This window comes from Ischnura elegans, chromosome X (assembly GCF_921293095.1).
Source record: "Ischnura elegans chromosome X, ioIscEleg1.1, whole genome shotgun sequence".
Taxonomy (NCBI): domain Eukaryota; kingdom Metazoa; phylum Arthropoda; class Insecta; order Odonata; family Coenagrionidae; genus Ischnura; species Ischnura elegans.
The window spans coordinates 92,848,065-92,862,915 of record NC_060259.1 but is presented as its reverse complement, the minus strand read 5'-3'; the positions used below and the strand labels follow the sequence as shown (position 1 = coordinate 92,862,915).

General features: G+C 36.3%; 1 protein-coding gene across 2 annotated transcripts in view; it reads right to left on the bottom strand.

Moving 5' to 3' along the window:
• LOC124170560 (succinate-semialdehyde dehydrogenase, mitochondrial) overlaps positions 1–14,851 on the bottom strand; it is a 36,581-nt gene that overhangs the window by 4,303 nt on the left and 17,427 nt on the right. For both annotated transcript variants that reach the window (XM_046549360.1, XM_046549361.1), the window contains exons 4-9: positions 5,919–6,089; positions 4,954–5,037; positions 4,583–4,823; positions 3,624–3,787; positions 3,382–3,540; positions 46–218 (exon numbers count right to left, since the gene is read on the bottom strand). In XM_046549360.1, coding sequence (XP_046405316.1) covers positions 46–218; positions 3,382–3,540; positions 3,624–3,787; positions 4,583–4,823; positions 4,954–5,037; positions 5,919–6,089 — 992 coding nt within the window. The remainder of the gene's footprint in view (positions 1–45; positions 219–3,381; positions 3,541–3,623; positions 3,788–4,582; positions 4,824–4,953; positions 5,038–5,918; positions 6,090–14,851) is intronic.

The following is a 14,851-nucleotide window of genomic DNA, read 5'->3' as shown; positions in this document are numbered from 1 at the left end:
AAACAAAAGGGGTGATGGAGGGCATGCATGCTCTCAATTGCTCACTTGATTAAAACAGCAATTGGTCCAAATATTTCTTCATTATAGCACAGCATCCTGGGGTCCACATCAGCAATTAATGTAGGCTCAAAAAATCTATCTCCAACAGAAGAAGCCTTTTTCCCACCCAAAAGAATCCTGGCGCCTTTCTTCACAGCATCCTGAACAATGCCATCCACCTGAAGTCCAAAGACAAAATATTTTTCACACCACCTCAATGCACATCACTAAAATCTAGATTATAAAGTTAAAAATATACTTTAAGAAAATTTTTATACAATTACAATTTACACAATTGCACATGAGTTATTTACAACATTTTCTAATCATAGAAGACACATAAATTACATACAAGTTAAGGATATAGGTTAAAAAGCAAACTTAGGGTTCATAGAATGCATATAATTTAATCATGCCATTTTTAACTTATCCTTTTGATTAATTTTCCAGTGATTTAAGCCTACCATAGCACCATATTTAAGAATCTAGAGTGACTAAACCCCAAATACAGCATTCATTCGCCCATAACTTAAATAGCCTAAGCTTTTGTTTCTCACGTTTGCTACATTATTAAACAACACATCCATTTTTTAAATTATAATGACAAAGGCAAGTAAATTCTATGATTAATATACAGTTCATGTGTGCTTAGACTGGTCTCGCAATACATAACTGTTCAAAAATGAGGATTTAAAAAATATACATAATTCTAAATGATGCAGCATGGAAAGCTATTCTCTGCCCTCAGATAATGGCATAAAGACTGACTGAAAAGAACTTATTTCTCCTACATGCGATTATTACATTAGAGTGGTGATACATATATTGTTACCTTTAATGACTAGGTATTGAGTGCCTTCCTATCAAATTTCCACCTTAGATTCTCAATTGCACTGACACAGTCTCAAAAACGGTGCCGCTACCTGAAACATTCTCGATCATCTTGAGCCTCCAACTGTGGAACACCCCAGAAGAATATACACATGCTACTCATATACCAAGGCTCAGTAACTGCTTGAGGTTATGTTATAATAATCTGAATGAATCAGTGGTATCTCTTATGTGTAATCTGAGATACTGGCCCTCTAAAATAGTTACAGTATGGCATAAAGACTGACTGAAAAGAACTTATTTCTCCTACATGTGATTATTACATTAGAGTGGTGATAACCATTTCATATTTTAGTAAAACATTTCATACAGTATACATTACATTACATACACACTAGGGTCCAGCAAACTGACCCAGACGTCATGATAACCCAGAAACCCTGGTGGCTATAAATCCCTGCGCATCAAACACTAAACCACCAACCACAGCACAACCTTAATTTTTTTGAACAGCTGAAGTTTAAGTTGTGGTTTTTGGTATTTTAATACAATTAATAGTAATTATAAACGATTTAAGTTTTTCCTGGTGAATACTTCTGACAAATATTTCTCGGGTTTGCATCCAGGTTAAAGCTTTTATGTAAGCCGACGTTTCGGAAGACGACTTGTCTTCCATCCTCAAGGCTGTGTTACTCTATCGAAGTTCAATTTCACACTGAACTGGATCGACCGTTTACCGAGGACAACAATACGGCTCAGGTGTCGTCCGATTGGCTGTAGGTCTTTTTATTAAAAACATAAGGGTTAAACGTGAAGAATTTCAAAAGACCTACAGCCAATCGGACGACACCTGAGCCGTATTGTTGTCCTCGGTAAACGGTCGATCCAGTTCAGTGTGAAATTGAACTTCGATAGAGTAACACAGCCTTGAGGATGGAAGACAAGTCGTCTTCCGAAACTTCGGCTTACATAAAAGCTTTAACCTGGATGCAAACCCGAGAAATATTTGTCAATAGTAATTATGTATAAAAACTCGTACTTTTTCTTAATTTTACTCATTTCCCATAACCAGGACACTTCCCAAACCCAACCACCCGTGAGTCCACATTAGTCCAGATTTGCAGGACCCTGCTGTATAATCTTAATCATTCATCTCCTGTTTACAAGAAAGAAGGGGAAAATAATATTTAACCAAAATTTCTAAAGAGCGCTTTGCTTGGGATAGTTGTGGAAGCTTGGGAGTCTCACTGGTTTCAGACTCGTACACGACCAAATGGGAAAATAATAATAATAATAATAATTTTTATTGTTCCTAGAGATCACATGTTCCGGTGACATTGGAATGCCCACCTGCCACATCACGAGATGAGTTATCACTGTCACGAGAGACTAATTATTTCAAACCCCCTCTCTCCTCACCATGAATGCACATTGTTTGAAGCCAATGGACTACATTTGCCCACACAGATCCCTCTCACTTCACCACCGGTATCAATCTCACATTTTTATACTTTTTAATGAGAAATAAAAACATGTTTGGTTTAATTGCTTCATCGCTAATACTTCAATAAAAACAATTTCTGGTCAGTAGGATATGACCAGAAGTTAACCAAAATTAACACATTATTTTTCAAACAATTTCATCTGATAATATGTCTGTCTTCTGTATTGTAGGCATTGCACCAATTTAGTCACATGTAATAAAATCTTGAACAAAATTAAAATGTTTCTTCCATCTAAATAATTGCTCATTATCTATTTACAATGTCAATAATATGCCAGATAAAGATAAGGTAGCCCAGTGATAAATATCACCTTACAAATGCTTCAATGGATGTCTTGGCTCACAAAAAACCAGTAGGATTTGCGAAAAAAAAAACAAAAACCCCGTAAAACAACTTACGCTGGGCAGTGAAAACTTTCATTAAGGGTGACCACGCAACCACTGCTAGCTACCAAAAAATTGCTTATCTATTTTGTCATGCACTGCCCAGGGATACACAATATTGCAACAAATAAAATTCATATTGTATTTTTTTTAACTGAATGAGAAATTAGTTCCCACTATAATTAAAGTATTCTGCAGTATTATAGAATACTTTTTAGAGAAGGAAAGCCTGAACTAGTTTCTTGAATATAGTAATTGTAGTAACCTGCATGTGCACTAAGAAGCTACATAATCAGTGACAGAGTTTCATGAAGAATTCACTGAGTTTCTATATTTACAGAAGTTTACTGAATATTGCTGTGTGCATGCACAGTGTGACTAAGAGCATTCATAAAACATTCATGATAAAATTAACAAAAGAATTAACCATGGGACACCAGATTATTCCACCCTACATACCTCTTTTTACGGGAAAATCCTTACTATATAACTTCAACAGTTCATATGACAATAGCAATACATACAATATTCTTAGCACCTATAACAATTCCTAAAAAGTCCCATAGGCTAAGGCCCACAGAGCGGAAGTACCAAAAGTAATTTTCAGAAAAAAAGTGAACTACCTTTTTGGTTTGTGCATCATTGATGAGAGGGCCCATTGTCGAGACGCCATCACCACCATTCCCGAGGATCAGCTGAGCCTTCATTGCCTCCTTAAACTTGCCAGCAAACTCATCATACATTTCTTCCTCCACAAACAGTCGATTAGCACTCACACATGTCTGCAACATATTTTCAATGGATTAATTTCCAAACACAATTTTAAATTCAAATGCTGAATTTTGATAGAACACTAAAGACTAACCTGCCCACAGTTTCTGAACTTGGATGCAATAGCACCTTGGACAGCTTTGCCAATGTCTGCATTTTTGAAAACAATGAATGGTGCATTGCCCCCCAGCTCCAGTGACAGCCTCTTCACACCCTTGGCGCACATCTTGTACAGCAGTTTCCCCACTTCAGTCGAACCTATACAACATTATGTCAAAATTAGCATTCAATTGATTGGACCTAAATACTTATATATGAGGGGAATGACAGCAAATTAATAATAATGACCATTCTTTCATCATCTTATTTAATACAAGTTTTTATAACAAAGCTTGTGGCCCCATTCTTGATTCTCGGTTATTACTTCCATCATTAATACTGAAACAAATTGAGTCAAAATTGATATTTTCATTTTCAAGACACTGGTTTCTTGGAGGCCTTGATTGCAAGAGGAGGCAATTCGAAAACACAATTACCCTAAATTACACAGCTAAGCATGGGAAAAAAATAAAATGAATACAAGTCCATCTCAAAATACTGTAAGTAGATAAACAATTTCTGAAAAATTCCATTCATAGATCATTATTTATTTTTTCATTCAGAGTCTAGCAGGTGTGAGATCAATATCTATTGTCGCCCCCTGCTCTAGTTTTTGACTATATATATATATGTATATATGTACTTGAGTAAACCCATGAAAGCACACAACTATGCATTTTGTACTCAAGAAAACAGTTTTTTTTATAAGAGCACAGGTTTGTATAGATTTAGCAATCTCTAAAGCTGCCGAAGGAAATATTTACGAAGAAATAGGATTGGATATAAAACACATGTATATATTTTATATTCCATCCTATTCTTTCAGTTGTTCTTACAAAATATCCTGCTTTTCCCAACCATATTTCCTCTTCTTGAGAATTTTTATCTGGTCTACCAAATCCTGAGAGAAAAAGAAGGGAAATGACAAAGTAGCACTGCAACCCTAAAACATACCAGTGAATGAAATCCCAGCTACAAGTGGGCTCTCACAAAAGCTTTTCCCAATAAGAGGAGCATTATCCCGTCCTGAGGTGACCACGTTGAACACGCCAGCAGGGAGGCCCGATTCCTCAGCCAGAGCAGCCAATGCAAGAGCAGTGAGTGGGGTGTCCTCAGCAGGCTTGACAACACAAGTGCACCCCGCAGCCAACGCTGCACCAGCTTTCCTTGTGATCATCGCAATGGGAAAATTCCACTGCGGCAAGAATAAAATTCACACACTGAAGGCTAACAGCAAGAAAGAGCTAAAAATGTTCCTCAGAGGGATAAAAAATGCCAAAAAGCCACTGATTCACTGCACTGAGGTTCATGCATGGAACACTTACCGGTGTAATTAATGCTGTCACACCAATTGGCCTCCTAATAAATATCATCTCCTTGCTCTTGATGGGACTATCAATAACTTCACCCTGAAAATTTACATAAGATTTAATCTCTTGAAAATTTGACATTATTACCATGCATCTAGTATAAAACAAAATTCATTAACTCTCTGACATCAATACATCATTCACACAGCTGACTTTGTGCCAATGTGAACAACGTCCACGTCTGTTCGTTCGTTCGTTCATGTGAACAACAGCGACCGCTCTCCGCCCCCTGCGCACTTAGCACGGACCGTGTGCGCCCATGGGAAATGGGCCTTATCCACAAATTAGATGTAGTTCGTCAACTTGCTTAAAACGGCGCTGCATGCAATAAACAACTAGAGTCCTCTACGTTATTTCTAGTCAACTATGAACAATGTGGGTGCCACAGTGTATGGTGCGAATTTCAAAGTATTCGAGGAATTCGAGATTGTACTTGAAGCATAATTATTCGAGATCTCGAATATTGAACACTTTCTAGTATTCAAGGTATTCGAGTATTTGCGGATACTATTCACAAATCTCTAGTATTTAGTTCTGAGGGTTTATGACACTTTGCATCTTCACTACTTTGGTGGCAGTCTTTTTGTCTTCAAGACACCCTGTGGTGAATCAAGCACCTGAGTATACCAAGGGAAATAGGTCTTCATGGAATGCAAGTAGTTAACTTGCTCCTATACGTATGGAAATAGCATCAGGTTACAACTTTTAAGGGGAGGCTGAAGCCATTAAATATTGCATAATTTTTAAAAGCCAGAAATGTAGATAATAATACATACAGAGCTATTTCATTTTTTACACAAAATAATTTTTTTATAGGGCCACTGCATGCAGGATATTCCACAACATTTAAGATAGCTAAAACCACAGCCGAGGAGATGTTTTAAAAGACAATAAAGATGTATTTTGGACGTAAGACTTACATGAATCCTTCTGGCTTCTTCAGAAAACCATTCAATGAATGAATTTCCATAGGCAACTTCCCCAGCTGCTTCCTTCAGTGGTTTACCAGATTCAGCTGTAATTATTTTAGCAAGCTCATCCTGATTCTTCTGAAGCACATCGAACCACTTCCTCAGGTGATGAGATCTTTCCTGTAAAATGAGAGCACAATCACGTCACATCTGCATGGCATATTTTAATGTACATACATAGAAGATTATAAATTAAAATGCATACAAGAACACCCAATTTTTTAAAACCATTCCTTCAGAACAAGTGATTGAAAGGTGTAAATGAATTAACAAATCACAATATTGTTCATGATTCAAAGGCCAACATCATTAATTTCCCATCCTTCGAGCGTATCACTTAGATGTCAAAGCGATTATCACAGAACCCGGGTCAACCCTATCCATGCCCTTTTGATTCAATTAAAGTCTGATTCCAGGGGCATCGCACATTATTCGATGGCTCAGTCACTTTAAGCTGAGTTGGTCGACTAACAAACTCAGTAGTGTATGGGAATCCGGATCATTCACCTTATAAGAAATCCCGGGGAAAATCCAGCATATCGGGAAGGATCGTGTGATGGGACCAGTACAGTGAAAAATTTTTTTGGGAAACTTGTACCAAGTAAAAAAAATTTGTACTGACTGAAATAAGGCTCAAACAGTTAACTGCAACAATTTGGTAGTCGATGTGGTGGAGGTGGTAGGTCTTGCCATTGAATATACATACATGCCTCACAACATCAGGTAGCCTCACAACCAATTTTTCAACCAATTGCCACAAAGTAACTCATGCAATGTTATTAGCCAATAGATCACAGGAAGGGACTTTATAGATATATGCTTAAGTAAAAAGACAATTGGAGCTTTTGAACAGTATTCACACTGGTGTCTTCGCATGCAATCATTTTAAATTCTATTAATTTGCAGATACATTCCCCCACCTAAAATTGAAAATTTCACATTCCATGTTCATAGTAGAACATCCTTTGGAGGATGCAAACCCTAAAAAGTGAAAGCCTACATCCTCAACACATGGAATCAGCTCATAAGTACGACTTTGCTCAGTAAGTTGGTTGAAACTTCTTCAGGCTTCTACAATTTCAAGTTCTATATTAACCCTTTGAGTGCGGATGGCATAGCATTGATGCCCAGCGTAGGTCCTGCCAACGGGCGGGTGGCATCACATTGATGCCACGTCGGCCTATGTCCTTCAATCGCTCCCTACGCTCCTCCGCTCTGTTCTATCTACTCTCATGATGGTCTCCCGCACACAAAATGGATTAGGCTACCTGCATATGCCTTCCGTTTTTGAAAAATAGTTGATATTTTTTGAGTAAATTTTTTTTACATTTATGGAGTACTTTTTTTTTGTAAGATTTTTCACCATTACAAAAAAATTTAAATGTTATATTTTCTTTACTTTTCTGAATATACGTACTAAGTGTTGCCACATTTGAAGGTTATTATTTTCGTTTTAGTCCTATTAAAATTTTTCAAACAATATTTCCTTTCATCTCATTGACGAAAAATATTTTCGTATTTCAAATTACGGTCATTATACCTACACACGCTAAACACAGTTGAATAATCTGTTGCTGTTTTTATAAATGTTTAAACTTAATATTTACATAATGCCGTTATAACTCCTAACATTCTTCCATAATATATTTGCCACTCATTTTCTTAACGATCCTTTCCATAGGGGTCTGATTATATTGGCTACGGAAGAAGAAATAGAGTTTTCGACTTTTTCTCATTTATTTCGTATGAGTTTGTTAAAGTTACTAGGTGGGAATAATTACGACCACCAATTCGTTATTCACGGGAAATAATGAAGGTTCTAGGGAAACTTTTATATTTTTTCCATTTTGAAGGAGAAATTAGAATTGGGGAAAACCTTGGGGAAAAAATGATCGAATTTCGGGGCTCAAATAAAAAAGTCGTTTTCCGTCACCGCGGAATAGCTAAGAGTCGCTCTGTGTCGCCTGTTATCTCTATTTTTAGAAGTATTTTTGCCATTCTTATTAGAAATCCATGCAACTATTCTGTTGTGTGCATGTCGTAGAAAAGATCAGCTCTTCCTTCTCAGTCTTTGCGACTCTTGTTATTAGTACAGTCACTCCTTCGGACATCTTTCGATTGCGTACATTTTCACTCCTCTATAGAGATTTTTTTTCTAATATTATCGTATGGCCTTTTTCCATTGGACATTTTGTTATTTTACATATATTTAGCCACTTACGTGGAATATGGGAGACATCTTCATTTTTAACTTTATTCCTATTTTCAAACCCCAAAGACCGTTTATGTATCAGCCTTTGGTCAACTAGGCTTAGAATATCTCCTCGCAATAAAACTACCTCTGGCACAATTTACTCAAGTGTATGCATGGAATACTGCATTGGGTCTTCTCCGCGAAGGTTTTTTTTTTAACTTTGAAGCAATTTACATATTTTACTTCGACCAAATAGACCTATTATAATCAGAAAAGAAAGTCAGCAAAATTTCTATGCGCAAAGAAACAATTATTTTTGGATTATTATACGTTGCCGTTTTATCTGGAGCATTCACGTTTAGATATTTCTTGTACGTCGGTTCTAAACTTTAACGCTTACATCTCTTTCTGACTGCAAAAGAGCAACCTCATCAGTCTTGTGCATTTTGTAAGTGTAATGTATTTTATTGTAATATATTTTATAGGTGTTAACTGAGGTTTACGTTAAGGATGCAAGTATGTGGAGCTGGAGGAAATATTGTCGCCTGAAAGGCTTTGGTCCATATTGCCAATGCCTCTCAACATGCAGTTCTTCAAGGATAACTGAGCATAGGAATCTTACTTGTGGGGTATGGGAGACATTTTTGGTCCGATATATCTAATGTATGATTGTATGAAGTATTGTAAGATGGCCATCCATTGCAGATTATTGGAAAAGGTAGGAAAATATCTTCCATTTTTCCCTCCTTCACAGCCCTTTCTCCCGAGACCGATTTCAACTAATTTTCCGTTGCATGCAGTTTGGCAGGAACCCTGGAGTAGATGATCCGATACCAAGAGACCCCTTGCATAAAATTCGACCCCTTTTGAAATTATTCACTCAAAGAATGAAAGAAATTTATTACACGTTTAAAGAACTCTGCTTCATAAGTCCATGTTGCTTTGGCGTCACAAACGTGGCATAACATTATATATGCTTTCTGAGCCTAATGGCCTCGTGCAAGATGCTATAATTTACACTGGGGCGAGGGATCCTGATGTTGGAGGCAGGGGACATGCAAACAAAGTCGTGCGAAAATTAATCGATAGATTTCTCCTCAGTGGGCACAGTTTATACAGTCGCGTAGCCACGATTTTGAAATGGGGGGTTTTTGCCAGAGGTTTGAGGGCCCTTCTGGAGGGTGCGGGGGCCATTTTACCCGTTTTTGGCACCTCAACGGGGGTTGTTACCCATAACCCCCCCTCCCGTGGCTACTCTACTGAGTTTATACATGGAAAATTATAATCATCATAAAAATTATAATAATCTGTTCAAATATCTATTGAGTTACACAAAAAGACACACCACAGAAACTCTTAGGATAAACAGAAAAATAATCCTCCTCACGTCCTTAGAACGACTAAAGTGGCGAATCAGTATAACTCTGATGGTGAATGATGTGCAGATGTTCCAGGGCTGTGTTTGAACCCTTTTTTCAAAGAATTTCACAATTATTAGTTAATATTTTTAGCATTAACGCAAAAGAAAATGGCAAAAAGATAAAGTAACTTTCATATGTTTGCATCCAAATCTAAGTTACTAGTAAATTTAAAAATTTAGATGTGAAAATTAAAATTTGAAAACTTTTATTTACCCAAAATTTGATGCATGGATAGTGGATGACATCTGAAAAATTACTTATCTTATTTTATAATTCAATTCCGCCATCATTTCAGAAATTATTTCAAGCTTCTTAGTTGCTATGTAAGAATATGTTGTCCGTCATTTCTAATGTTTGTGTAACGGGTTGCATAAATATCCGGAGCATGTATCACATGGGTGCGGATGGCATCACTGTGATGCCATTAACAAATTGTTTAATAAATTGTCAAATTAATATAAAAATCCCTTTTTAATTGAAATTGTTTTCATATTTTCGAAAAACAAAGTGAATGCAGTGAAAAAAAATTCTCCGCCAATGTGAAACAACTCTGAGAAAATGTTACTCAATGAAAGGGTTAAGACATAAGGACAGATTCAAGAGGAGCTTAGTAAATTTGATTTAAAATTTACTGATTATTAAAAATGAAATATCACGGGAAGCAGAATTCTGCTGGTCAATTTATTCTTATCAGCATGCCTGTCACATAAAATTTCCATATTCAATAGCCTTCCTTTCTTTTTCACTTCTTCTTCTAAGTCAATGATTGACTTTGCTGTTCCACAGGAGACTGCCATATTCTATATGACATTGACTAAAGCAAAACTAAATCTTACTCCCCTGTCATCGGCCTTCATGTACTAGATGGGTGAGCCCATCCACTGTTTTTCTAAGGATGATAAGTACTTCTGTCATAGAGCTTCCTGATGCCATTCATCGCGTGTGGCTGCGATGGAGTAGCAAAATGATATGACCTATCTTCTCTAGAAGACAAAAAAGACATTAGCCTCCTCTTTGCATCTAATCCTAATGCTAACTTGTTGCATATGCATGTTAATACTGAGGTGTTATAATACCCAAGAGGAGGCATTTTTTCTGACACTGACCAAAGATATTGATTATTTCCAAGCTCTTTCCCCCTCCTCAATTATGTTTTGCTTACCAGTGCATCAAAAGGCAACAGAGAGAATTCCGTGAGCAGAGCCCATATTTCCTGGGCCTCAAAGTGCTCTTGGAACTGCATACTTCTACATGATTATTATTTTTGCTTTAACTCACATTCTCCTTTTAAAAGCATTTTTCTTTTATGTTTACACAATATTTCCACCCGAATCACTATGCCAGCAAAGTCTGAACACATTACATGCATTTATGTTATTTTAGCCACTTCATTAAGTAACCCCTTCCTCACTCGTCACGTCAATTTTGCTAATTTTATACTAAAATATTCTTCCACACTGGTTTTGCCACACAAGTTCATGCCATAAAACTAACAATAATTATTAATTAGGTTTTCATTATCATTGTACTTTCTATTTTCACTGACAAATGAATAATTTTATTTCCTTACTGATAGGTACTCGCACCCGAGGCTCAAAACCACAGTACCACACCAGGTTTTGGATGGTGGGTAGATATAGAGGTTAGCTACGATAGAAGCCAGTCAGATAACCAACCTTGGACAAAAAGTTACAGTGGTCTGGGGGCAATTGGTCCATCCTAGGATAAGGAAGGTCATTTAAATGATACAAAAGCCTATGGAGCAGCTGTGACGTGGCATCAGGAGGCTATAAAAAATTGCTTCCCAATACCTGGAGGAGAGGGCAGCAGTTCTTCTTCATGTGAGTGAAAGTGAAGATGACAGTAGCCAGTTGAGTAAAACTCATACTACTGCAGGCAAAGTAACATAACTCCTCTTTACTGAATTATGAGGTCATAAAACATAATTTTGGATTGAACTCTTTGAGTATGACGACCTTTATTAAATCATCACTCAATTGTCTGCCAATTATTGTTAGTGTAAGATTCGAAATTGAGAAGTGCCTAATATTCATAAATAAGCACTTTATTTATGTATTGCCGGCCTCGGTGGCGCCGGGGTAAAGTCCCCGACTGCCAACCTAGAGGTCGCGGGTTCGAATCCCGCCTGGGTGGCTTGACTACCATCCAGGGCATGGATGTTTGTGAATGTCTAACAAGTTAATTGTAAGAGAGGACAACTCTGTCCTAAATTCACTTGCATAATAAAGACAAATTATTATTATTATTATGAGTCGTAAAAATTAATTTGTATTTGATATAAATGTAATTGGAGGTTGAAGAAACTTCAGGACATCACTAAGACGCTCTCACTTGATTAGGTAACCAAATAATTGATCAGAAGAATTGAATACCAGTTGCACAAGCCTTCCCATTAATTTTTTGCATATTGCTGCAGTATTCTGGATATAGGAAGTTGTGAAAGTGCAACTTTCAAATGTCTACATTTTTCACTATAGCATGCAATAACTCAATTAAGAATTATGATAAAAGCATGGGCCAGTCCAAACTATAAGTCTACAAATGACGAGAGGGGCAAATATGTTAGGCATGTTTGTGATTTGCTTAGATTAATTATATAAACATTTAATTATTCTCATCTATTTGAGTCTTAAAATATGGGTAATAATACTATTGATTCATTCAATAGTATTAAAAAAGAGAAAATGATTCAACAATTCATACATAGTATATGAACAAACTTTGATGTATTTTTGATCAATTTAACTAATTGAATGTTTAAACCTGCAGTGATATAGACATACTGAGATATAGATAAGCGAACAAGAGTTAAATCTTACAATAAGTGGCTATAAATCGTTTGCTAAATGCACTGATGACAGTAGAGCCAAAGGCCTCCTTGTGCATTTACTTGAAGACATTCCTGGTTACCCAACTATGGTCAAACTTTCTTCGGGTGATGGCGTATTATTAACTTTACACTTCAACTTTATTAAATTTCAATTGTTATGTGTACACGGACATTAGAATACTCAGCCCAATAATTTCTCAAATCAAATACAAGGGGTCTTTCAAAAAGTTAAGTGGTAACCTGGTGCATAATTGTTAGTGATATAAACATAAATATTCTAGATGATAATAATATATCAAATAATTATATTAATTTCATGCACTCAAATGGTTTAAACCAGAATAAAGAAACCATCTTAGAATTGTTTAGATTATGCCTTCCCCAGAATTCAAAAATCATAATTTCCTTCGCATGATATATTTTTGCCCCCTTTCATATTTAACGAGACATTTATTATGCATAAGAATTAATAATTTTTGTGACTAGAACTGCATTCAAATTTCAGGATGGTAGCTTCCACATCAGTGTTAACCACTGAAGCTACCTCAAGCTTCTTCATTTTTTGTGACCAAAGTTGTAAATTGTAGACATTTGAAATAATAAATGTAATATTATTATTACATGCATATTCTTTGAAAATTTTCAACTTGATTTTATTACAAAATTATTCACTGTTGTATAGGTGATAAAACTGTCTCCAAATGAATTAGTAATTTGTATCTATGTAGGTACTTTGAAGCCTATGGCTACAATTGAAGCCATCATCAGGACTTACAGAAGTAAGAATTTTATTTCACCTTGTGTTAGGTAATCACTGTTCAACTATGGCAAGAATCGATCCTCAAAAGTACTCCCATTCTTTTCACTCGCCATTCCCACCTGCGCCTTTCATAATAACCAGCTACTACACCAACCTAAATTCCGTCTTTCTCCATCCCAGTGATCACTATTCCTACACAGACTTCCTACCTTTTTCAACACCATTTCCTCTACCTACCCATCCCTGGATCTCCTAATTCCCTTCGGATCATTCATGAGGCAGCTTCCAAAAGCCATCTCCTGAATCTTTGTATAATCCTTTTTAAACTTTATATTTGTTGGAGCTTAAAATTATGTTGTTAAGGCCATTTTGCCTGTTTTTGAATAGCTAAATAAAAAATAAATTAACAGCAATTATAATATGGTGTCATCATCACTGGTAAAAAAATCCCAAGATCGGTTTATAGCAGCTCTCCACTCATTCTGCTAATCTTTTCACACCTACTTATGCCTTCTCTTTAACATCCTTCTGTATCTGTTCCACATATTACATTCAAGGTTTCCTTTTCCATTCTTAACATATACTTATCCCTCAATGTTTGTCTTCATCAAGCGATCATGTCTCAAGATATGAAGATATGGCCTATAAGATTGTTCCATGTTCTTTAGGGTGGGCCAAAAAAAGGTTTTTCTTCCTGATCAAATTTGACCTGTGCGGGAAAGTTGCAAGATGATATAAGGATCTCGCATACAAAATTTTTTTCAAATCGGATAATATTAACCACTGCCGCCCGAGCTCTAAAGTTTAAAATTTTGTGAAAAATCAGGCTAAATTCAGAATCAAACGGCTATGAAGACGAATTTTATGAAAATATGGGATAATGGATAATACCAAAGAGTGGATACATGTTTATAGTTTATGGAAATGAAATTTGAGGTTTATTTGACAAAATCTTTGGTTCAAACGATGTCTATGAATTAACAACAAAATTATAGTATAGACCACCCGCACCACACAACTCATTTTTGCCTACGTTTCTAAAATTCCATTTTGGGGGCTAAATTGCAGGTAAATAATATTTATTTCGATTGAATTTAATTTTTTAGCAAATAAGTCATCATATGGAAGTAAATAATCCCACAAAAGTAATAATAAGGTAAATTATTTGAAATTAACATAAATCATGACGCATAACATACCTGTGGAGCTATTTTTTCAACAAGTAATTCAGCCAAGGCTGTAAAAAAACAGAACCTGAACACCAAGCATTTCACTAAGTAGCTCTCTGCTAGTTTCGTGAAGAAACCACCCAGAGCTCACCACAAGGAAGAGGCTACCATCGAGTTCCACCCGTGTGCCCTAAACCAACCTTCCAAAGGATTACGGGAGGATTGACGCATTGAGCGTACCAGGTGTGGAGTGCGTGATATTTGTTGCACCCGAAAATTTCAGGGGTAATGATTTGACCATTTATGAAGAGATGATGAAAATGTTTTTGTACTCTCGGTACATTGAAGAAGAAAGTTGAAATACCATTATTTCTGTGCCGGGAATCGCGGAGACAGTGGCTTATGCCACTGAAGGCATTTGGCATAAATCCTCTATCCCAGTTGGTGGATACAGGCAAATTGTTTGACGAATTATTCAATATCATGG